Source organism: Anas platyrhynchos, chromosome Z (genome assembly GCF_047663525.1).
Source record: "Anas platyrhynchos isolate ZD024472 breed Pekin duck chromosome Z, IASCAAS_PekinDuck_T2T, whole genome shotgun sequence".
NCBI lineage: Eukaryota > Metazoa > Chordata > Aves > Anseriformes > Anatidae > Anas > Anas platyrhynchos.
The window spans coordinates 9,768,795-9,792,450 of record NC_092621.1 but is presented as its reverse complement, the minus strand read 5'-3'; the positions used below and the strand labels follow the sequence as shown (position 1 = coordinate 9,792,450).

The following is a 23,656-nucleotide window of genomic DNA, read 5'->3' as shown; positions in this document are numbered from 1 at the left end:
GTCGAGGTGTGAGGAGGGGCCCGAGCAGCACTCGCCAAGCAGGGGGCTCTGCTCAGGGTTGTGTCCCCGCTGCGGGACAGTGGAGATGCCCCAGCCACCAGCCTGCAGCCTCTGCTGGCACTCAGCAAGGGCTGAGCAGGGCAGGGGGGCTCTGGCAGCAAGGTGCAAAGGGGTCTTGCCTGGGCAGCGCCAAAGCTACCCCATTTATTGGGATCACAGAAAGGTGTGGGGGTCCCTTCTGCCTTCAGACGGCTGGTGGAGGGGGCTCAGCGACGCGCAGCACCCTTGGGAGCCTGTGCCCATGGTCCCCCTCGAGGTGGCACGGCGCAGTGGCGCGGGGCTGGCTCGGTGCCCCGTCCCCACGTGCTCAGCGTGGCTCGTCGCCCTGAGTCCGAGGTGTCTCCAGCCGGCTCCTGGCGGGCACGGGCAGCCCAAAGCTCCTGGAAGCACAGCCTCCATCCTTAGGGTCCATCCTGCACCCAAAGGGTGCTGGGGGGCAGTGTCCGAGGCCGTGCAGCGTGGGGCCCTTGGGGCCGACAGTGGTGTCACGGCCCCTACGTGGTGAGCGGGTGCACGGAGCGGGGTCGGACGGGGCTCATGGCAGGATTTGGGTCCCTGCAGAGAAAGAGGAAGGGGGTCAGCCAGTGGCACTGCCTTGCCTCAGCCCTTCCCTGCGCCCCTGCCCCGGCACTCACTTGGCAGAGCCTTCAAGTGGGTGGCAGCAACCAAGAAGTTGTGGGGTTTGGTCTCGTCCTTGCTGTGCTTCCTCACTCGGAGCCTGGGGACGGAGAGGTGGTGGCTGAGGACCCCGAGCAGCCCTCCCTGGGCGCAGGGACTGCTCTGCACCCTTATCCAGCTGGGACCCCAGCACAGGGCCTGGGGGACGTGGGGTGCTCGTATTGGGGTATCAGGGGCCAGAGCGGGATGGGGACAGCATTCATGCAGCCAGAACCCCGCCTACCAGATGAGGATGGTGATGACGAGAACAGCAGCCAGGATGAAGAAGGCGAAGATCCCAAGGGAGACCAGGATGGCCATCTTCTCCAGAGGGTCGCTGCGGTCTGGGACAGGAAACTGTCACGGCCGAGGGATGCCACGGACCCTGGCACTTGGCGAGGTCTTGGGACCTGCACCCAGCCCAGTCCCCAGCCTCACCCGCGACCCCCAGCTCTACTCACTGATGGGCTCAGGGTTGGGAGCCTGCGAGGGCTCCTCTGCCAGGCTCTCCAGGCTGGCATCTGTAGTGGTTCCTTCACTCGCTGTGGTGGCCGGGTCTGGGAGGGCAGCAGGGTTGGGAATCAGTCACCCAAAAGTGGAAGTTCAGTCACCCAAAATCAGGGGTAGCATTGCAGGGAGGAGGAAAGAAGGTTGCCTTTGGGGTCTGGGAGCCCAAGGGTGTCCTTGGGGTGTTTCTGGCAGCTCCACTTTGCCCTGAGAGCCTTGGGGGACAGTTCCCAAAGTGCACCCTGCCATGGGGCAGCAGGAGGTGGGAGCTGCTTTGCCCCCTTGCAGCTCTACCTCCCAACAGGGGGCCAGTTTTTGGGTGGTGCGGGGCAACGTGAAGGGACCCCAGGAGCTGGATCTTGCCCTGGTGACACTCGAGGGAGGGAGGTAACATGGGGAAGGGGCTGGAGGGGCTGTGGGAGGGTCGGTGCAAGCCGTGAGGACCCCTGCCCCGCACCTCTGACCGGAGTGGCCCGTGCCTCTGCGCTCCACTCGCTCCAGTTCCCCGCGTCCAGGAAATCCTTCGCGCTCACTTGCACCACGTGCTCCAGCCCCGCGAAGGCGTCCGTGATCACCTCGGACAGGTTCACCGTCTCCACCTGGGCAGCAGGAGACGTCGGGCACGTGGGCAACCCCAAAACCTGAAGCCACCATCCCAACCCCGGCACCCCTCGCCGTGCGCCCCCGCGGCCACCGCTTACCACGGACCAGGAGCGGTGGATGACGGGGCGGTACTGGAGCCGAAAGCGGAGCTGGAAGTGGGGCTCCTTGGGCCAGGAGGCGGGGTACTTCCAGCTCACGTAGAGCCGCCGCGGGGCCAGGGGGACGGGCTCCACCACCAAGCCCTCCGGAGGGTCCGGCTTAACTGAGCGGGAGGGGACAGGGACACCCCGTCAGGCCGTGTCCCCACGCCACGGGTGGATGAATGGATGGACAAAAGGGACAGGCACTCACTGATGGCCTGCATGGTGATGTCCAGGAGGCGGAAGCTGGAGCCCAGCGGGTTCACCTCGGTGATGTTCAGCCGGTAGGAGCTCCAGAACTCCGAGCGGTGCACGGTGCAGGTCCCAGCGCGGGATGGGTCCTGCAGGCACGGCCCCACGTGCCCGCTCTTGTTCCTGCAGGATGGGGAGGTGGGGTGGTGACGTGTCCCCCCAACCCCAGTTGTACACAGCTCCCTGGTGCTGCTAAGGGGGGGACACATGGGGAGAACACCACACCAGGAGCCTGATGGAGGAGGCAACCCCTGTTACATCTCTGGAAGGCTCCAGGCTGCTCCTGTCACCTCTAGATCCCCCAGATGGCCAAAGGGACCCCCCCATCCCAGCTCCATGGCTTGGGGAGCCTGTTTCTCCATGGAGTTATCGCCTCAGGGACCCTACTGAGGACAGGGGCAGAGCCTTTTGGATGGGGACTGGTCCCCCAGGGCACAGGACCGGGGTGGGAGTGAGCCCTACCTCCGCTTCTCTTCTCCCGTCAGCGATTTCTTCCTGCCAAGGAGAGACAGAAAAGCAAACGGTGAGGACTGGGGGACAGGGGGCAGCATGAAAACAACCTCACCACAATCCAGCATGGGGACACAAGTCTCCACACCAGCCCTGGGGGGCTTCTTTGCCGCACCCCACTGCCCCTCTAGCACCCCTTGGGCACCATGGCACAGGGGCTGGAGCTAACACCGTGCCCAGCACAGCCAGCAAGGCACAGGGGCTGGGGGTCCCAGGCTAACCAGGATGTGCAGGAGGGTCCCCAGCACCGGAGGACATCCCCTGCCTGCTGCTCTTGAGTGCACAGCGGCAGCAAGCATGCTAATAAAAGCGGCCCTGGAGGGACGTGGTGTTATTTTCCACTCCCCAGCAGCTGGCTTGCTCTCTCCGTGCGCTCCAGCCCCAGGACCCATTGCTTTCTGCTGCCAGCTCCACGTGGCTCCGGTTCTGACCACCCTTTCCCCACTGTGCCCATACATTTGGGGGTGCCCAGGGCAGGGTGGGGATCGAGGAGAGCCCTGCTCCCCTCCTGCGCCTGCACGGCTGGCAGCGGGGCCCCGCTGCAGGTTTTACAGGCTCCGGCTGGCTTCAAAGCAGCCCCGTAATTTGGCCTGCCGTGATAATAAGAAGCAGCGGCAGCGCCGTTTCGCCAGCTCCTTTCATCCTGGAGCACGATGAAGTGCTTGGAGGCTTGCAGATAACCCGCTTCTCTTGCCCACCCCCTCCGGCACCAGCAGGGAGGGAGGGAGCCTGTGCTGGACCCCAATGCTGCTCTGGAAACCTGCTTGTGCATGTGCCCTAAAGCACGCTCTGCTCCAAGGAACAGCCCGGTCCTTGGCTGCGATGCTCTGGGGCAGGTGGTGAACCTGGGGTGCAGGCTGGGAGGTTGGGGTGCAGGCAGGATTTGGGGGTTATGCTTAGGAGGGCTCCCCCAAACCCCTATCCTCACCTATAGGTGGTGATATATCTTGTGGGGAGGAAGGTCTCCAAGCTGGAGGTCCAGGAGCAGGAGAAGTTCTCATAGTCGGACGCTCTGCAGGACACAAAGGGGACCCCCGGCAGGTCTGGAGCCCGCGGGGAGGTGACGGTCAGCGAGGGGTCCCCTGCCCTGCAGCACAGCCAGCACGCGGGGACCTGCGCACGTCCCCTCTCGGCACCCCCTGGCCACCCGGCCCACGGACACACTACTCACGCCCCAGCCGCAGGGACACGGTGTGCAGGAGGCTGCCATCCTCCCCGTGGCAGCTGTAGGTCCCCGCAGCAGCCAGGCTGGCGTGTGGCAGCACCAGGGCTCCCTGGTGGACGGCCGAGCCCTCCGGCAACGCCGCAGCCCCCTCTCGTCTCCATTGCACCGGCGAGCTGGGGAGGAGAGAGATGGGGCGTTAGGGGATGGGGACAGCAGGGACACCCCGCAGGCTTTGGGGAGACAGGCACAGCTGGGGATGGAGACGTTGACTTTCCTCCCATGCTGTTGTTTTTTTCTTTTGTTTTTCTTTTTTTTTATTTTGGAGCCCTCCCGTTAAACCACCCCGTGGTGTGCACACAAAACACCTACCCGGCGCGGGCACCGGCGCACGACAGGGTCACGTCCGTCCCCACCTGGCCGTACTGCACACCTGGAGGGACACACAGAGGGGTGTCAGCCCCGCGTGCCACCCCTGGGGTCCTGCTGCACGCGGGGAACTGGGAAGGACTGGTCCCAGCTGGGGCTGGGCAATGGGCAGCTTTAGGAGCAGGCTGGCCAGGGGACACCCAATGTTGTGGGGCTGCATTTCGGGAAGGGAAGGCATCTGTAGGGTAGGCACTGATGTTGTTTGGTCTGTGCCCTTTTTGGGGGTGCCCCTGTGTCCCCATGCTGGGAGGGCTGTGCCTTACTGTGATCGGGGGTGCTCACCTTCCTCTCCCCAGCCCTCGGGGACGGCGAGGGAAGCTGACGCCAGGGCTGCCGCGAGGAACACCATCACCCTGCCCAGGCCTCGGGTGGGACTGTGCATCTGGGGGGGCAGAGAGGGAAAGGAGAGTGAGTTATCCCAGTGCTGGGATCTGCATCCCTGCGGGACCATGCGCCCTGCCCCAGCACCTCACCCCCTCCTGGTGGGGACAGCAGGGTGACCGTGACACCCTCACTCCTGTCCCCGGTGAGGGCTGCTGAGGAATCCCCATACCTGGAGTGGGGACACGATGTGAAAACGCTGGCCAGGAGCTCAGAGCTGTGTGGGATGGAGGGATTGAGGGCTCTTTGCTGTTGCAGCCCTGTGCTGGGACCCCTGGCTGGCTCCCAAGCCCTGCAAGCAAAGCAGGGTGGTCCAGAGCCCTGCACTGGTGCAGCTGGAGCAAATAGAGATCAGTTCTGGCCTGGTTTTATGCAGCTGGAGGCAGCGTTTGGCTCTGAACAGGCTGATGCAGCAGGGGGAGCAGCTCTGTGAGAGCTCAGACTGCACCGAGAGCGGGGATGGCTGCGGGTCCCTTTCACTCCCCATCCCTGGATGGCATCAGGGCTGGTCCGTGCAGCCCGTGCCCTTCTGTGTCAGGGGCATTAAACTTCCTGCAGGCCCCAGGCACAGGGGCAGGTGCATGCTGCAGCCCCGTGGGCGTAAATCCCTGTCCTGCTGAGTCACCTGGGCTTGAGAGCTCCGAGGGAAATATCCCAGCCCTGGAAAGCTGCCACGGAGCAGCTGGTGGTGTCCGTCCCGCAGGCAGGCGGCCGGTCTCCAACTCGGCGAGCTGGGGCTGATGCTGCTCCCCCTGTGCTCATCTGGTGCCCGTGGTCCACACACCAAACCACGAGGGTTGCAGGAAATGAGAGAAATGGGGTGATGTGGTAAAACCCAGAGAGGTGGGGAGCTGGGCTCTGGCTTCCCGTGTGCAAGGAGGAAAAGGAACGTGTCGCTCCTGCATCACACCACGGTGCTCCAGATACCTGCAGGAGCTGCTCTCCGCCCTCCTGCACACGCCAGCCAGGCTCAACTGCAAGCCCCACACATAAATAATTTCATGAGACTGTCATAAGCTTTTCCTACTAAACCACACAGAGAAATGTTCCCAAGAAACATCAGTGAAAAGAGCCCTGCCAAAACTATGCTGGTAACTGATACTAACTGGGAATACTAGGCCTGAAAGTAAAATATTTCAGTGATGGAAAAAAAGACTTAAAATACACTCTAAAAGCAGACACCAAAAATAACTCCAAGCACCACACTGGCCAAAGTTAAGGGATGGTGCTCGGGGGGATCAGGGAGAAAGGAGAGTGTGCTAGCGTGGACATAGTTTGAAAACCAAATAATTTCTTCTCCTGTCTGTCCTGCTCCGTGAAGTGTGGGCTGTTCAAATGCAAAAGCAGAGCTGCCTTGCTGCAGCCCCAGCCCAGCCACGGCTTTTTGCCCCCTGGATCCCCTCATTTTTTTCCCCAAAACTCAGGAGGGAGGGGGTGCTCCTGATGCCCTGCCCAACCGCTGCCAAAGCCCAACCGCAGCCAAACATCACAGGACGGGACACGGGGTGACCCCTTCTGTGCCATCCCGACGGCCACAGACAGAAGCCCACGGGAGGGGTGGCAGCCACGGCACCGTCCCACCGGGCAGGAGCCGCAGGCTGGGGGAAGACCCGGGGACTTTGTGCTCCAGCAGTGCTGTGGCGTGGCCGGCGGCCAGCCGCTCGGGGCCAGGCAGCCGCTCGGTGCAGGAAGGATGCCCTGGCTTTCTGCGCCCAAAATCCCTCACGGAGGGTAAAATACTTGTGAAAATGAATGCCCACACATGTGTACGGCCGGGATGTCTTCCTTAGCAGCGCTGCTCTCTCCCAAACCCCACACAGGCGGAGCCTGGCCCCGCTATGTCTGCACCGGCGGTGACGCACCCGGGGACAGGGAGTCCCGGCAGAGTGGCCTGGAGCCCAGCCGGGGCAGAGGGAACAATCAGAGTCTTTCTTCCTCCCCGCATGGCTGCTCCCTGCCTGGACGGGGTGACCTCCCCGGCCACCGCTGGGTCAGTGGGGACAGCCCGGGGCGAGTGGCTCAGCCCCAGGATGGTGGCAATGTCGGGCACCCCTGCCCTGGAGCGGGGTGCTCTCGTTGCGCCCAGGCACTGGGTGAAAATGCAAGGTGCCGTCTTCCACCCCGCACCACCCGGCTGTCCCTCTGTCCTGCTGGGCATCAGTCCTGGTGTGGGATGGTGGGGACATGGCTAGCAGCTGCTGCTTTTCCCCCCCAGGGCTGCACAGCACCAGTTCCCAGAGCCACGTTGGGAAAGGACAAGGGCTGGGATTGCACAGCAGCGCGCAGCGCGCTTCGTGACTCTTTAGCCTATCCAAAGATTTTCTGATTGAGGCTTTTGGGGAGCTGTGGGACAAGCCCTGCTGCGAGCCCCCTCCTGCAGAAACCATCATCATCAGCATCTTAAAACGCTACAAATCAAATTGTCCTGCCTCCCCCCCAAAATCACAGCCACGTGCACCAGCACCGATGCACATGTGGGATGTGACAGTCCCCTCGGCATGGCCATGCTGTGCCATGCCCCGCAGTGGCCTGGCAGAGCTCGGCGCAGATTCCTGGGGGAGGCCAACTTTCCATTGCACTCGCTGCTTTGAAAGACAGTGGTTTTGGTTTTTGTTTTTTTGCTTTGCTTCATTTGAAGTCACTCTTCAAAGAGGAAGAGACGCACACAGAGCCAGGGGTGGGGCGGGGGGGGGGACACACGCAGACGATGCCGCATTGGCACGGGGGAAACAAGAGCTGGGGGCACACACGAGTTGGTCCCCACCGAGTGCACAAAAGCCGTGGTGCCTCCCAACCCCTCCACAGGGTGGTCTGGGGCAGCATCACTGAAATGGAGACGTAGGGGGAGAAAAAAAAAAAAAAAAACCAACAAAACACAGCACGAGCACTTGGCAGCCCTGCCCACCATGTGCTGGGTGCTTCTGGAGTCACCCACCTGCAGAATGCCACCCTGCAGCAGGCAAGGGGTGACACTGGCCAGCTCTGGTGCCCTGCCTGTGCCATCGTGCTGTGGCCCTGTGCTCGAGCATCCCCGGCCCTGCTGCCCAGCCCCTGCTCTCCGCCAGTGCCCGCTGTGGGAAACCGCTCCCGTGGCCAAGGGCGGTGGCGTTTTGAAGCAGCAGGAATGTCCCTCTTCAGCTCATTTTCCTTCAGGGTCGGGCGGGGAGCGCCCCGCTAAGCCCCCCTCCTCCTGGCCGCCCTGCAGGAGCGCTGTGCCCTGCTCTGAGGAGCCGCAGCGTGGCCTGAACCCCTGCCCGTGCTGCTGCCCTGCCCAGAAAGCTGGCAGCATCCCGGTCCCACAGCAAAGCCAGGGCAGGCAGGGGGAGGAATGGTGACCCCCAACCCTGCACGCCCTGACAGCGTCCCCTCTCCAGAGGCGAGTGAAAGGCTGGAGGATTTTGTACCTGACAGCACGGCTCAGTGCGGAGGGGGCACAAACCTGTGGCACCCGCATGGCCCCCGCTGCCTCTTGCGTTGCCTTACCAAGCTGGAAGGGGCCGTATCCTGCACCAGGGCTCGCCCTCTGGGAAGCAGCTGCCGTGCCCTCATTTTCAGCGCTTTTTATTCGCATTCATCCTTTGCTTGCTTTTTGCCAAATCTGAGCACAAGGGGAGGCGGGGGAGAGGAGGAACCCAGGGCCCCTGGGGAGCGTGCCTCTGGCACCCACCAAGCTGCAGCATGCCTGGTGAAAGCCAAACAATGGGTGCCAATGGAGAGGGAGGGAGGGACGTTCCCCCTCCCTCCCCTCTTTTTGGAGCCACCAGGGCCATACTCAGCCCCCAGGACTGCTGGCAGTGCCCACAGCACCTCCTCACCCACAGCTCTCCGAGTCCAAGGGGTAACCACTGCTTGCTGTCCCCAGCCCGTGCAGTGCCTTGGGGACCCCAAAAAGCGCTGCTTCCCTTTGCACCTCTTCATGCACACAGGCAGCACAGCACCCGCTGCAGGAATAACCCCGAACAAACCAGCAAAAACAGCTGCATACTCTCCCTGGGGGGCTGGTGCAGTCCAATAAACCCTATTTTAGCTCAAATGCGGGGTTCGAGCCAGCACAACCCAAAGGTGGGTTACGCAGCCCAAATGCGGGGCTAACCCCAGCACAGCCCAAACGCGGGGTTAAACCCATCACCGCCCAGGGAAGGGCTCTGCTCCACTCCCACCCCAAACACCCATCCTCATCCAACCCATCACCACCACCCCAAGCCCAGCCATGCCCCACTGTTACCCAAACCCGAGCCCCCCCCCTGTGTCCCGGGGGCCACCCCTCGCACCTCGCTCCTCCGTGGGGCCAGCAGCTGCTAACGGGACCCGGTGCTGGGGGACCAGGGGGCCACCCCGTGCATCAGCATCGCGGCGGCTTCGTTGCGGGACGGTTTCTGCTCTGACCCTGGGAAACTCCCACCCCAGCGCTGCGATTTCCGCCCGGCCCCTCGCCCGCGCCCTCCCCTGCCCCAGCCCGCGGAAGGAGAAGTCTCTGGCTCCCGGCTTGTAACCTGAAGCATCGGCAGGGGCCAAACAGCAAGGGCTCTGTTAGCAGCCAGCAGCCCCCGAGCCCTGCCAGCTGGCAGCCTTTTATTTAGGGGAGGGTGTGTGTGGGGGGGGGGGAGTGAGAGGAGCCCCCAGCACCAGGCTCCCCGCCTAGCCCTAAGTTGCACGCTGGAGAAATTCCTAAAAATAATCTGCTGGCCCTAAAGACAGCTGGCCGGCGGAGGGCAAGGGATGGAGAGGGGTCCCGTGGGAGGTGGCCGGGGGGCCCCATCCTTACTGTGCCTGCAGAGCCTGTGCCAGACCCAAGGGCAGGGGTGGGACCCGCTGGGCTTTTGCTCGCAGGGACCTTGGTGAGCTTGGGATAAGAGCAGGGCACGAAAGAATAAAACTCTCTGTCCCAGGAGAGTTTTGGATTTGGGGTGTTTTCCTGATCCCGAATGAAACTGGGTGCTGGAGGCTGCGTACAGGCTTGGTTTTGCCAAATTTGCTTTGCTTTTGGATGCTGAAGGGCTTCACCACGCTGTCCAGTCCTCGTGCTGCCTGGCTCTCCTGGGGCAGCGCAGGGAACCCACAACGGACCCAGAGGCAAGCGGTGCCTGGCCCTAATTAAAAACCCCCAGAGAGCATGCCGGAGGGGCAGAAGCTGAAGCTGTGATTAAGGACATGCGCATCCACATATGAACATCTACACACACACGTGAGCATCCCATGCAAGCCCAGCACCCGGCTGCTCCCGATGAATTTGAGCCTGGAGCCAGGTGAGAGGGGCCCCGCAGCGCATCCCTGCCCAGAGCAGCAGGCAGCACAGCCCCATCCCGCCCCGTGCCCGGGGGCTCGCTGGTGTCTGGGAGCAATTGGGCACAGCTCCATTTCCAAGGCACGAAGGCGCTCGGGTCAGCCAAAACGCTGCGGGGCAGCAGGTCCAAAATAAACATTTCGCCGTTACTGCCTGCTTTCAGGAGCTGGTAACGTTTCATTTCGACAGCACACATGCTCCCGCAGCTAGCAATTTGCTGTCACTCTTCTGCAAAACAAAATCCCTTTTGGGCTAAGGGAGGATTTCAGGTGTCACCGGGAGCCACCCGGGCAGCCAAATAAAGCCACCGCCAAAGGACCATGAACTCTGCGTGCTGTGGCACCTGCACGGGGGGGGACAGCAGCTGCAGACCCTCGTGCCCACAAGCTCTTTTTTTTGCCCCTTTGCTCACGCTGCCACAGCAAAGGTTCCCCAATTCATTGCCACCTCCACCTGGGGCAAGCAGCCACGGCACAGGGCTTACACCAGGAGGTGTAAGAAGGGGAGGCCACCGCCACGTTTAAGGGACGGGGGCAGTGAGTTGAGAAGGTTGGAAAAACACCGGCTGGATCGTTTTGTGCTGGGGGAAAAGAAAAAAAAAAAAAAAAGAAAGTGCTCCTGAAAGATTAAGTGTGAGCGTATCCGAGCAGGGGGGAAAGCAGGGCAAAGTTGTGAGCGTGCTGACACATCTCCTTCCACGATGCTGGAGGGACGCCCCGGCCCTGCTCGGGGACAGCTCTGTTTACAAGCTCCCATTGTCTCCTTTTTTCCTTTTCTTCCCCCCCACCCCGCCCCTCCGATGTTATAGTTCAGAGTAAACAAAAGCAAGCAGCCTCTCTCTCCAAACATTTCAACCATCCCAAACTTTCTCTGGAGGGGGGCTGCCCGTGGAATTTTCCTCATCCAAAAGAATTTCGAAATGTTCCCGTTTCAGCCTGCTTTGAATCGAGGCCAGGGCGGCTCTGAAATCCTTCGCGAAATGCTCGAGCTGCCCTCTGCGCAGTCCTGGCTCCGGCTGGGGGACCGAGGTCCCTTCAGCAGCCACAGCACCTCAAAAATCCCCACTTGGAGGGGGAATGCTGGCATGTCCCAGCCTGTGCAAACTCCTCCAGCCAAGCCCATCACCTGCAGGGAGCTGGCAAGCTCCTGGTGGGGATGGATCTGGGTTTTTATGGTTTACTGATGGAGCACCTCGATTCCCCCAGCAGTTTGCAGCCCGCTCTGCGCCCACTTGGGCAGGGTGAGCAGGAGGGGATGACACGCTGTGGTCGGGGCCAGCGTCCTTCCCCATGGATGGAGCAGGGACACAGCCTCGTGCCCTGCATATCCCTAGGCGATGGCACCTGGAGCGGATGAGGAAAGCTCCTCCAGGATGAGCCGTGGTGGGTGCTACCCAGCGCATGGTCAGGGTGGGCACCCCAGGTGCTTGGCACCGAGTTTTAACCCCACGAAGAAGAGGTGGGAGCCCAGGGTGGGCAAGCAAAGACCCCCACGAGCTGCCTTGGCTCTGGCTAGCACGGATGTGCTGTGGGACCTGGCTGCGCTGCTCAGCCCCTGGGCAATGGGGGCACCGGGGTGGCCCCTGCACCAACTGCAGCGAGGAAAGCTGAGCTGGAAAGCCCACCCAAGAAAGGCAACGAAGCGGGGAATCGGAGCGCTAAACAAACACCCGACCTTCAGCCGGGCTGGGATTTGGCTGTCAATGCAAGCCATTGTGGTGGCCTGGCATGTTAATGTCCCCTGCTCGCTTTCCCGAACGGTCCCTGGATGGGTGTCACCGGGTAGGTGGCCCCGCAGCCCGACAAGCACCGGGGCACATCGGGGAGCCCTTAAACCCTCACCCTGCTGCCATAATCCCCCCGCAGTGGGACACACAGGGGGGGCTGGGGGTCTGCAACCCCTCGAAGCACACACATGGAGGGTTGGCACCCGCTCCATCCTCCCCCCGGGTGGGCACAGACCCCAGGTGGGGGGTACCTTGGCTCCAGGCGGGGTGGGGGTCATGCTGTGGAAGGGGGGTCCCCTGCCAGCTCTGCACCATCTCCCAGGCAGCCTCACCAGTGCCTTCTCCTCCTGTGCGGGGGCTTTTCCATGGTCCCCCCCCAAGCCCAGCCCGGCAGCCCCCTCCCCTCTAAAGGGGCCAGGCAGCGGCTGCGTGGGGAGCAGAGCCTCTGGCACAGCAGATGGGGGCTGCAAGGCAAGACTCCCTCAGGTGTGTTTGCCTTGGCCAGGGCTCAAGCCTGTCCAATTAGAGCTACAGAAAACATATATTAAAAAGGAGGGGGAAAAAATAATACTCTCTCCCGCGCTGGGGCCCTGGGCTTGGCCGGGGTTTCTCGGTCGGCCAAGCGCAGGCGATGCAGGCTCTGCTGGCAGCCGCCCGGGGAGGGAGGGGTGTTTGTGGATATTAAAACGCAGTCGTAAAGAAGAATAAAAGGGCAGCCTTGTTTCGGAACGAGTCTCCGAGGCTTTCCCCTCTCCCGGCATGCTCGGCACCTGGCCGGCTCCGCAGCACTGCTCGCGAGCGGCTCGGGGGCAGCCAGCGTGCGGTCACAGCCCTGGCGTGTCCTGGGGAGGGCAGGGGCAGCAGCCTGCCCTCGGCATCCACCTATCCACCCTATGGCCACCCTATGGCCACCATCAGCTGCCCCACGGACCGGCAGCACCTTGGCACAAGCCCCCGTGCTGATGCTCGAGGAGCGCAGCCAGCCCAGCACCTTTGGGCGGACACAGGTTTCAAAGCAAACCCCTGTGTGAGGTTAAAACTGCAGCTTGCCCTTGTGGTTAAACCACCCCTGCACATCCCAGCCCGCTGCTCGCCGCCTGCCTTTTCTCCTGCCCCAAAGTCTCGCTCTGCCCACGGGAAAACTCTTGGTATCGGGTCCCCGGGGGTGAAGGAGAGGCCGGTCAGAGTTTCTGCTTGCACTGCCTGGCATCAGGCCTGGCTCCAGCATTTACCAGCAGGCAGCTCGGGAAGGAGGAGAGATACGGACGGGGGGTGGCAAGGTGTTACTGCCCCCACACAGCTCCCTTGGCGGCTTGCAGAGCATGGAAAGGGGCAGCTTCGACCCCACATCCATCCCCAGTGATGGATGTAGCTTCCCTGCAGCATCTCCTCCCCAGTGTGCTGACCTCCCCACCACCACTGCAAAAAGCAGCAGCCAGGCGGTGAGGGAGCAGCCCCAGCCTGGAAGGTGCCCCCATCCCATCCCATCCCATCCCATCCCGTCCCGTCCCGTCCCGTCCCGTCCCGTCCCGTCCCGTCCCCTCCCCACCTGCTTGCCGGGCGCACACCTGGCTTCTTGGCACAGCCGCTGCCCCTCTGCCCCCTCCCCAAGCGGCTCCCGGCCACGTGGCAGCGAGGAGGGGGACGATGGGCTGCGAGCCCAGCAGCCTCCCCCATCCATCCCTCCCTCCTCCCCTCCGCCTTTTCCCTGGCAGCTCCCCAGAACCGCAGGGCTCACCGGGCCTCCCGTCCCCTCGCCGTGCCGCGGGGACCCCGGGCACACCCCGTCCCCCTCGCCACGGCTCGGCCCCAATGACTAACGCCCTGGGTGCCGCCGGGGCGAGCGGGGCCCGTCCCTTGGCCGTGCTCCCTCCCTGCGGCGGTGAAATCACGTCTGGAGAAAGCACGCGCGGTGCCGGCGGGTCCCCCCCCTCCCCGCCTCCCCTTTGCTGCTCCCCACGAGGCTCCCTCGCTCCCTGCCCGCTGGCTGCCTGCCCTGGCTCTGCAGAACCCCGCTCCCCGCGGGACCCCGCCGGCCCCGCATGCAGCCCGGCGTTGTGGATGGACAGAGGGACGCTCCAGACGCACGGCCTGCGAGGGAGCTGGCGGCAGCCCCGGCGGCCTCCTCCGTAGGCGCGTGGGAGGGCGGCGGGGCCAGCAGGCTTCCTGAGCTCATAAAAATGCTCCCAGGGAGCGGGCAGCAACCTCTGGCCTCCCTCTAACCTTCCTAACAGCAGCACAGCCCCTCTGGAGCCGGGGAGGGGGAGGGACGGCGAGGGATGAGCCACCTCTGCTAGCCACCGGCCCCAGCCGGCACGTGGCACGCGGGTGACTAATTTGGCTCTTTAAACGCCTCCGCAGCACGGGAGCGTGGCTCCGGGTTAGGGTTTAATTATCTTCCTCTGCTGCCCGTGCGCTCTGCCTGCTGTGGTGCCGCAGGGACCACGGGGACGGTGTCCCTGCCACCGGCACGGCTGGCACCGAGCAGGTCCCCCTTGGTGCCGGGGATCTGGTTGGGAACGCGGCGAGGCTGCAGCTCGGGGCTATAAAAAGCACCGCTGTGGAATGCAGCACGCCGCTTCGGGGAGGGGAGGGAAAAAATAAAAATAAAATCAGGTGCCGGATGAGTCAGGGAGTGACAGCGCGCACTTCTGGGTCAGGACTGGCCGCGGCACAGCGCGCCTTCTTCCCTTCCTCCCCACTTCCCAGCCAGGAGCCTGGAGACGTCCCAGCGGGGCCAGGGAGCGCAGAGCTGAGATTTGGCGAGGCCCCGAGGGTGGAGGATGGCAGCGAGGCTGGGACAGCAAAGGAAGGACGGGGGATGATTGGTACCTCCTGCCAGCGCCACAGCCTCCCCTCGCCTGGCCCAAAGACGCTGGATCCAGGCACCCAGCCTCCTGGCAGCTCTCCCCCAGCAGCTGGCTTTGGGCAGCGCTCAGTGTTTGTCCGGAGGATTAACCGTGCCCTGCTTTACAGCCAGAGGCTCCCATCCCCGTGTGATGGCAGGGCTGGTGCCACCACAGCAAGAGCGGGCACCCCGCTGTGCACCATGGGCACCCCAAGGGGGACCTCACCTGGAGGCAGCAAAAGCCAGGGGAAAACACATCCGAAGGGAGCTCCCCGCCCCGGGACATGAGATGTTTGCACAAGCCTGAGCGGGGGAAGGTCAGATTAATTTTAAACCTGAATAAACAAGGGGAGAAGGCAATGCCAGAGCTCACCCTTCCCTGCGGCTCCCTGCATCCCTGCCAGCGGGGATGCATCCAAGCACGGCTGCATCCAGCCCGGGGCTCAGCCCCGGGACTCTGCCCAGCCCCAGGGACCGCGGGGACAGCCCCACGCTGTCCCAAATCCTCCCCTGCCGCGGGGCCTCCCCGACTTCGAGGAGCTCCCGGCTGAGTCAGTGCTGGCAACGGGACGGCTGACAGCGCAGCGGCTCCCGCTCCCCATCCAAAAACCCCTCCAGCTGCAGCACCGGGTGCCCAACCCGGCTCCCACAGGGATGCCCCCACGCCGTGCCACCCCATCCTGCTGGGGACAGCTACAGGGCTCAGCTGTCCCCCCCACCAAACGCCCCAGCTCTGCCTCTTGGGAAATAACCAGGAGAGGAAAAAAATAAAATATTGTTTGTGGGTCAAGAGGAGAACGGAAAAAAAAAAAAAAAAGTTTGCATTTTTCGTGCCAAAAGGAAAATGAAAACCAAAACATTTTGTTCTAAATGATAGGCCTTGTTTAGTTTTCAGTGGTTTTACTTTTTTAAAATGGTTCAAATTAAATCGAGCTAAAATTGGCTTCCAAACATTACCTTGGGGTGGGGAATCAAATCAAATCAAAATCAAAACGTCTCATTTGGAAAATGTCAGAGCGAAACGCCGCGGCTTTTCCAGCCCGGCGAGAGCCGAAGCCAGGCGCTGAACCCAGCCTCAATTCACAACGTGTGCCGGCCTCCAAAAAACTGTCTTTATTTCTTTTTTTTTTTTTTCTCCAGCAAACGAAGCAGCTGCCCGCCGTAACCCCTGCCGGCTGTGCCAGTGGGCGGCCGCCAGCGCTGGCGCTCCCGGTGCGTGGCTCCCAGCGGGGACATCCCCGCGCCCTGCCGCTGCACGGACGGAGCCCACTGCAGCCTTGCGCCCGAGTCTGACCCAAGCTGCTCTTTAAAACTTCTGTTTAAATGTCTTTTCTATTAGGTCAGCATTCCTCCTTCGCGCAGGGAAGGTGGTTACGGGCTGCAGCCCGGCACACAGGCTCCTCAGTGCCGGCTGCTGGCGCTCTGTCAGCGAGCAGCCTGCCCACGCGATTAAATTACCGAGAAAAATGGATCGTTTCTCCAAGCATTAGGTGCGTTAACCTCTCTCGCGGTGGCGAGGCCCGCTACAGGCGAGCTGTTAATTGGAAATTCATAGAGCTGGCCGCAAAAGTTTCCTTCGGCTCCGCTCCGCCCTGCCCTTGTTGAGGCGAGAGGGATGGTGGGGAGGCGTTTGCTGCCCTCCCTGAAACACCGGGGAAAATAAGGGAGGAAAAACCCTCAGGGACCCTTCTGGGCAAATAAACAGCTGGCATGGTCCAGCTCCAGACCTGCTCACTGCTAAACCCAGGTCCAGCGTGTGCCACCCCCCTGGTGGGGACATCACCTGGGGACACTGCCCCAGCACCTCTTCCAGCTACACCACAAGGGACAAAAATAGATGCTACCTGCCCCGCAGACCTTGCTTACATCCTTTGCCCATCCAAGACACAGAGCGAGCATCCCAAATATTTAAAAAGCTCCATCCCAGCCCAACCTGCATCTCAGCATCCTCCTCCCGGGCTGCTTTGAGGCCAAACCTCTGCGCCTTGCTGGCTCAGCAGAGCCCCTGGAAGCATTTTCAGAGCAAATTGCCCCCACAGTCGGAGTTGCAGGGATCCCAGTGCTTATCTGCAGCCTCTGGGGAGGGAGCAAGGGGGGGTTTGCAGCAGCCCAAGAGCTTTGTCAACAGGATGCTCCGGGAGCCTGTCCCCTCCTGGGTTCACACCCGTCGCCGCTGCGAGGGGCTGCATCCTGCTCCCGGTGTGCACCCTGCACTGTGGGGAGCTCCAGAGGGGGAAAAATGCAGCAGCCAGGGAGTCCCACGCTGCCAGGCTGCTTTTGGGTGCTGTGGGTGCAAGGACAAGGGGCACGGCTCAGGCTGGAGATGGGGAAGAGAGCAGGGCACGGCATCGGGGATGGCCGAGGGAAAAGGGACGCTTCCCCGGTGCTGTCACACTCCAGCTGTAACGCTGCAAAACTCAGACCCGGGATGGGGCCGAGCAGCCTCGGTGGAGCTGCAAAACAGCCTCCTGGGAGCCTGGCAGGAGCTACAAATCAAAAGCAGCCCACAGGCAGACAAGTCCCCCGGGGTTGCGTGTTGGCCCTCGCGAGCCGAGGATGGAGCAACAGCTGGTCCAGCCCACCAGCTCCTCCTAACACTTTGCCTGGGGCAAAACTCATGGAAAGCGAAGGAAAGACTCCCGTGGACTTCCCCAGGGGTTCAGGGCCGGTCCCAGCTCTGCACGAAAGTCTGGGGAGATGCCAGCTGGCCTGGGCACCGTGCGTGACAGTGGCTTTCGCAAAGCGAAGCAGGGACACCGCAGCTGAGCCAGCCCCGGGGGACCTTTGCGGGGCCGTTTCGGCACAGCTGTCGGGAGCTGCAGCCCCTCTGTCGCAACCCTGGCACGGCGCTGGGCGATGCTCTGGCACAGCCACCCACCACCACCCCGTGCAGCAGCCCCCCGTGTCTCTCTCAACGTCACCGAGGCCCTTTTGTGTTTTGTTTTGTTTGTTTTGTTTTTTTTCTTTTCCTTTTTTCCAGTTAATTTTGCAGGAAGGCGCGGTCTGAATCACGCCTTTCATGGCATTATTGAATTCAGGAGGCATTGGTGCCCGCACCGACTTTCATCAAAGAGGGGCTGGCGAGATCCCGGCTCCTGCTATCGGTCTGGCCAGGATGAAGCGTGCGGGGTTTCGGTCCCAAAGGAAAGGGCTGGTGAAAGCACAGGAAGGGCGAAGGAAACAGCTGACCCGGCACCACCGTGCCAGCCCCGCGGGGCACAGGGACTTGCTCTGCACGGAGCCACCGCCTCTCATGTGCTCTGCGAGCAAATCCAAACCCGCGTGCCAAAATCAGGCACTCGCCCCTAGGGCTGCCCACAGGATGCTACGTGGCATCCCCTACACGGGACGGGACCCGGGGGCAATCCCTTGCTCTGGGCCCCCAGGAAGACCCCCCATGATGGCTGCAGAGCCGATGCCACCTGGCCATGCTCCCAAAAACGGTGCCAAGCCAGCACTGGGCCCCTCTGTGCCCCTGGCGTGGCGGGGAGCTCTGCTGGCTCATGGCTTCTGTCACTTGGTGCAGCTCCAGCATCATTGTTTTAACCAAGCTCACCATCCCTTGTTTTCACTTTAGGAGCTCGGGTAAAATAGAAAATGCCCAAATGACCTTCTTTCCACCATCAGGATTTCATTAGACGCAGGAGCCCTAAACTTTTCCACCCCTCCCTATAAGGAAATCTCTGCAGGGCCGTAACCATTTTTATTATGTTGTTTCTATTTCTGCCCTCTCCGTATTGAGAGGAGGGGACCAGAGCCCAGCAGCCGCTGGGGAGCCCTGGAGTGATTTCCAAAACCCCGCTAAATGCTTTCAGCATCAGCCCCTCTCCCCACGGCCAAGCATTTCGCTCGCACTTTTGCACAGCGCAGCAAACGCTTCCACCGAGTTGTCCGCAGCGAGGTCTGCATGGTCTTCCCGAGCGGCTACAGACCAACAAAAACCCGAGGACTCGCACGATTTTCCTAATCCCTGCTTACAGTGGGTGTTTTCTCACGCTGCTCAATGCACGATCTTACCTGAGGTTCCCCCAGCTGTCGCCACCCGCACGGTTCAGCCCCGCGTCCGACCGCACCAGCTCTCACCCGAGGTCCATCCAGCCCGGCTGCCATCTCCAAAAGCATCTTCAGAAAACGTGTGCGAGCAGATGTGGCCTTCCCCCCCCCAGCCAGACCCTCCAGCAAACCCTTCCGAAATCCCTCGTAAGCTTTTTCAGCAATGACTGATCCCTTCTGGCCCGAGTCCAGGCTCCGCTGGTCAGATGTGACCACAGCACAAATCCCGCTAAGACAGAGGTGAATCAGGTCCTGCAGTGCCGTTCGCCTTCTTGCTCCTCTTCTCCCAGACCCCAAACCCCAGATGCAGCAGAGAGGAGGAGACGTTTGTCCCTTTTTTTCCCCATGTCTGAGACTCGTGCTCTGGAGGGGAGGCAGGATCTCACCCCTCAGCCCCGCTCACTCATCCATCCTCCCTCCAGCCGGTGCCTCTGAGCAGTGCCACCCGCAGCAGAGCCCGACGCACACTTTAGGGGCTGCGGGTGCTGGGACAGCACGGCAGAGCCCAAAGCTCACCCCGTTCCGTGGCCGTGCCAGGGCTGCCTAAGTGACAGGGTGACTCAGAGACTTGGGGAGCAGCCAGGCTCAAGAGATAATTCCTATTAACATGCTGATCTCTGAGACGACAAACCTGCTTCTAATTTCTAGAGGAATTTTTCTTTTTTTTTTCCACGGAGACAGCCCATGGGAATGTGACTGTTGGAGATGACGAGCAAGCCATGACTCTAAGACATCACCTCCCTTTCCCACCTTCGCAGCCTGGAAGGGAGGATGTGCTGGAGAACAACATCACTGGGAGGCGTGGAGATTTGCTGCTAAGAACTCGGGCCACGGGGTCACTAAATCCCCGTCCGGGGAGACTTGGTGATTTTCACACATGAGATGCTTCTGTAACCACAGGAACACTTAGAAAAACCAAAAACTCTCTAAACATCCCAGCGAGTCACCCCAGATATCCCAGGGCTAATTCCTGATGCCGGGTTTGCATCAGCATCCCGAATGCCAGCGAGGCCCCATCGCACCGCCCGGGGGAAGAGCGCCCAGCCGAGCCAAGATCCATCCTCGGCTGCGGCTTCGGCATGGGCAGAGCCACCCTGTGCCACGACTGAACAAGAGGAGAGGAAACGAGACGGGGGGAAAGTGCCCAAAGAAGCATCTTGCAAGGGGTTTTCCTTTCCGTTTTCCTTCACAGCAAAACCCACAGGGAAAGCATGAAAGCACTGTACATGCGCAGGCACATCGCCAGGCTGGGCTCCGTGCACGCTCTGCCCAAACCCCCAGCACACATCTCCAGCGAGATGTTTACAGCCCGCTGGTCCCCACGCTCAAGCCAGCCACCCTCCCAAATCCTGAGGCTCTGCCGTGATGCTGGATGTAAAAAAAAAATAAGCACCTTGCATCACCAGCCTCGCCAAGGGGACTGTGGCTGTCACCCGGCCAAGGGCGGATGGAGTGAGCTGGAGATGGAGAGAGAGGAAGATCAAGGCAGCCCACATCTGATCCGACACAAGGAAACAAGAATCTCTTGGCTTGCTCAGCCTAACAAAATAACGAAGATGCTATAAATACAGCGGGGTAAACACCGGAGAGGGAGAAGAGGTCTTGAACTAAAAGCACAATGTTGGCACAAAGCCAGGTGGGAATAAACTATCCAGGAATATACTCGGGCAGGAAATCAGAAGAGGTTTAGCCCTGCGTGAGCAGGAAGAGCCTGGAGTCGCCTTTGAACATGACCGGAGCAGGAAGAAAGGGCTTGAACCGAGAGCTTGTGACAGGTGAGGATGTCACACTCCGTCCCTGGCTCCCTGTGGTTCCCCGCTAATGCTCGGGATGGTCCAGGTGAGGTGGGGGAGAAGGGGAGAGAACAGGGCTGGGTGGCACTTGGGTGCCTGCAGATGGGGGGACGCAGCAGCTTCTGATAAACCCTGCAGCCACAAAAGGGAACCGGCGCTGCCTCCAAGCTGAAGACGGCGGGGAGACTCGCGGCGCTGTGAGTCATTCATTCATCCTTCACAAACAGGGCCTGCGCCTGGCCAAGCATCCTCCTCCCCCCCTGCCGCCGTGACAGCCAGCCCAGAGACTTCTCCGGGACGGGGAAAAAATGGCTTATCAGACATGATGAAGTTTTCCCTTCCCCGTGAGGTTCCCAAAAGACCGAAGCAGCTCGCAGAGCAGGAGGCAGGGCGAACCCTGAGCCGTTCTTCTCCGTGGAGCAGAGGGCACATGGGTGCTACAGGGTGGGGGACGCGGTGGCTGCATCCCACCCCATTCCCACCCCAAGAAAGAGCCCTGTTGACCCGGCTTCCACCAGCAAGAAGCCCCACACAGGGCTTGGGATGCCACGGGCTCCGTGCAGTCCTGAGCGTAACCCAGACGGTGACCTGCCCTCGCATAAATGCTGGCGGAGAGCAAACACCCCACCTCCTCCGGCAAACACCGCCGCCAGACGTGGCTGCAGCCGAGCAGGAGCGGGCAACTCCTGGCACCCCCTCGGCCACCGACACGGCAGGTTTCTTGCCGTGGAGATCGGATTAAAGAAAAATGAGGCTCTGGAAGCGGCCTCACGGAAGGGGCTGGGATTGCAGACAGACAAATCCAAGCGCAACGCAGCCCCGAAGCCCCCTTTCGCACACTTTGCCAACTTGCTGCCAGAACTCAGGGGGGGACCCGGGGAGGGGACGTGGCTGTGTTTGGGGGTGACACGGCCAGCGTGTGAGGGTGGCACCAGGGCTGGGCACCCGCAGGGGCTGCCAGGGGTCTGAGGAGCAGTGATTGGGACCAGCGGCCAAGGGCAAGGAGGGACAGGGCAGGCAGAGCCCTTGCGGTGCCTGCGCATGGGAAAGCGCCTCTCTCCGCGCCTCTCCTAATTGAGAGCAGCTTTTCCCTCCCCCGACCCCCCAGGAGAAGACAGGGCCCTGCCAGGGGGACCGGCGGCTTGCCTGGTATTGTTCGAGCCTTCCTCCAAAAAACTCTCCCCGGAGACGAGGAGAGCGGGGGTGGGGCTGAGGGGGGGAAAAGAAATCTGCGGGTGATGGGGAAGGGGCTCAAAGCTTGCGCCCCCCGACCTCTTCCCACCCCCCGAGCATCTGAGGCTCGCTGAGCCGGGAAGGGCAGCAGCACCGGGTACCCCCGTAGGCAGGCTGGAGGAGGGTCGTGGGGGGGGTGCGCTACTTTTCCCCGTACCTCCGGGGCAAGCGGCAAACCACCGGGATACACCGGCGCCGGGAGCCTGCCCGCAGCCGGGCGCCCCTCACCGCGGCGTCGGGGCGGCGGCGAGGAGCCGGGATATAAGGGGAGGGGAAAAAAAGAAGGGGATGTGTGGGGAGGGGGGTGAAACGAGGAGGGGGTGTCCTACCTTCCTGCGCTCCTCCGCGGCTATGTGGCCATGGTGCTCGGCGAACCGGGACCGGGACCGGGACCGGGACCGGGACGAGTGGCACCGGCGGCGGGGAGCCCGCTGCGGGCTGCTCGGGGCGGCAGCGGGCGGTCCGGTCCCGCCGCCTTCGCTGCACAATTGGAGCAGGGCGCTGCCAATCCTCCGCCGCCTCCCCGGGACGCTTCCTGTGCCTCCGATCCGCACCCGGCTCCCGCACCGGCTCCCGCAGCTCCGCGCCCCCCGGGCGCACCGCTCGCCCCCCGGCCCCCGGTGCGCGGCTCGCCCCCGGGCACCTCCAAGGGGCAGCGCCCCCGGGGGTCGGGGCTGAGGGAAAGGGTTTTTTCCCTCCTCACGGCTTTCAGGGAGCGTTTGCATTCCCCTTTTTCACGAAGCCTTGTTTGTTTTCCCCTTGGATTTGTTTTTATTTTTTACTTTTATGGTTTCGTCAGAGTGAAAATTATCCTGAGGAAGGAACACGTTGGAAGTCTGCAGTGGGAAGCAGCTGGTGAAAACCCATTGGGAACTTCCCTTCTCCTGGCCCCCGGGGGCTAAGTGTGGTCTGGGGTCCCCCTGGGACGGGATGGAGACCCCAGGTGAGGACATTGGGGCCGTAGGTTTCCGTCTGCCTGGGCACGGTGCCCGTGTTGAGATAAGGGCCACATGCCTGGGTGTGTGCAGCACCCATGTGGCGTGACGCCAGGAATCCTACAATAACAGACCTCTCTGCAGCCCTTCGGGGATAAACGGGGTGCCTCCACATCGCAGCCCACCTCTGCAACCCTACAATAACAAACCGATCCTCGCCGGCATCCTCACATACCTCTGCAACCACACAACAGCGCCCAGCTACCTGCTCGTGCTCTGCACCCCACAATAACAAACTCCTGAGTCATCTCACCTCCTGTGTAACCCTGAAGTAACAAACTGGTGTTTTCCTTCGCCCCAGCCCTCCCATGCAACCCTACAATAACACAGCGCCCCGGGGCCGGCGCGCGCTGCCGTCCTTGCAGCAGCAGCGCTGGCGCAGGCGGCGTTCCCGGGAAGTGGTGTAACCAGCAGGGAAACCCCTCCCTGTCTGGAGTCTCCTCTGCCTCCTGCCCTGGGGTGTTAAGAAATTCGATGAGCGGGATATGGGGTGTTAAGGAATTCCGTGAGCAGCATATAGGGTGTCCAGGAATTCGGTGAGCGGGATCCGATGGGAAAACCGACCTGTCCCTTGGGGTGGCAGGGCTGGGGGATGACAGATCCCTACCCCTCGGCAGTGCCTGTGCTGCCACACGGGTTGGAGAAGTGAGGGCTTTGCTGCTATATGTAATCACAGTGGTTTTCCCCATCCGAAAAGGGGACGGCTGCCGTGCTCCTGGGGCTTTGGGAGAGGTGGGGCGAGATATGTGGCCGCACTGCGGGTACGCGCTCAGCTGTGGTTGAGGCTTGGTGCCCACATCGCGCTAGGCACGGCCCAGCTCGGGACATCTGCTCGTGGCCTGGGCTGCCGCCTCACCAGCCACATGTGGCCGGGTCCGTCCCTCCCATGCTACAAGAGCTGGGGCCCTGCCAGGGCTGGGGATGTCCCTCTCCGAGCTGGCCCCGTGGCCTCTCCGGTGCTTTGCGGAAGTGGTCTGACCCCACCAGCCTGCTCACATCTGCCCCAAACCAGTGGCTCACATG

The 23,656-nt window shown here is 62.0% G+C and overlaps 1 protein-coding gene across 10 annotated transcripts; it reads right to left on the bottom strand.

Moving 5' to 3' along the window:
* Window positions 1-173: 173 nt before the first annotated feature.
* IL11RA (interleukin 11 receptor subunit alpha) lies at window positions 174-22,378 on the bottom strand. Of its 10 annotated transcripts, none has more exons than XM_072031212.1 (13): window positions 21,968-22,378; window positions 4,603-4,702; window positions 4,264-4,324; window positions 3,901-4,067; window positions 3,658-3,772; window positions 2,682-2,714; window positions 2,179-2,342; window positions 1,926-2,089; window positions 1,682-1,823; window positions 1,179-1,274; window positions 962-1,074; window positions 696-778; window positions 174-615 (listed from the first exon to the last, which is right to left on the bottom strand). In XM_072031212.1, the coding sequence occupies exons 1-13, from the start codon at window positions 22,361-22,363 to the stop codon at window positions 555-557; spliced, it is 1,695 nt and encodes a 564-aa protein (XP_071887313.1). In that variant the 5' UTR covers window positions 22,364-22,378; the 3' UTR covers window positions 174-554. The 10 variants fall into 10 exon arrangements, with proteins under 10 accessions (XP_071887313.1, XP_038026876.1, XP_071887315.1 ...); XM_038170948.2 differs by having other exon boundaries at window positions 962-1,061; XM_072031214.1 differs by lacking the exon at window positions 21,968-22,378 and adding an exon at window positions 18,577-18,710.
* Between the last annotated feature and the right edge of the window lie 1,278 nt (window positions 22,379-23,656).

Excerpts from the sequence above, each read along its gene's own strand:
- IL11RA (XM_072031212.1), bottom strand. The coding sequence starts at position 22,363 with ATGCAAACGCTCCCTGAAAGCCGTGAGGAGGGAAAAAACCCTTTCCCT. Across the intron at positions 4,325-4,602 it reads CGAGGGCTGGGGAGAGGAAG|GTGTGCAGTACGGCCAGGTG; the intron begins GTGAGCACCCCC and ends GTGTCCCTCCAG. Across the intron at positions 2,090-2,178 it reads CATCACCATGCAGGCCATCA|TTAAGCCGGACCCTCCGGAG; the intron begins GTGAGTGCCTGT and ends CCTCCCGCTCAG.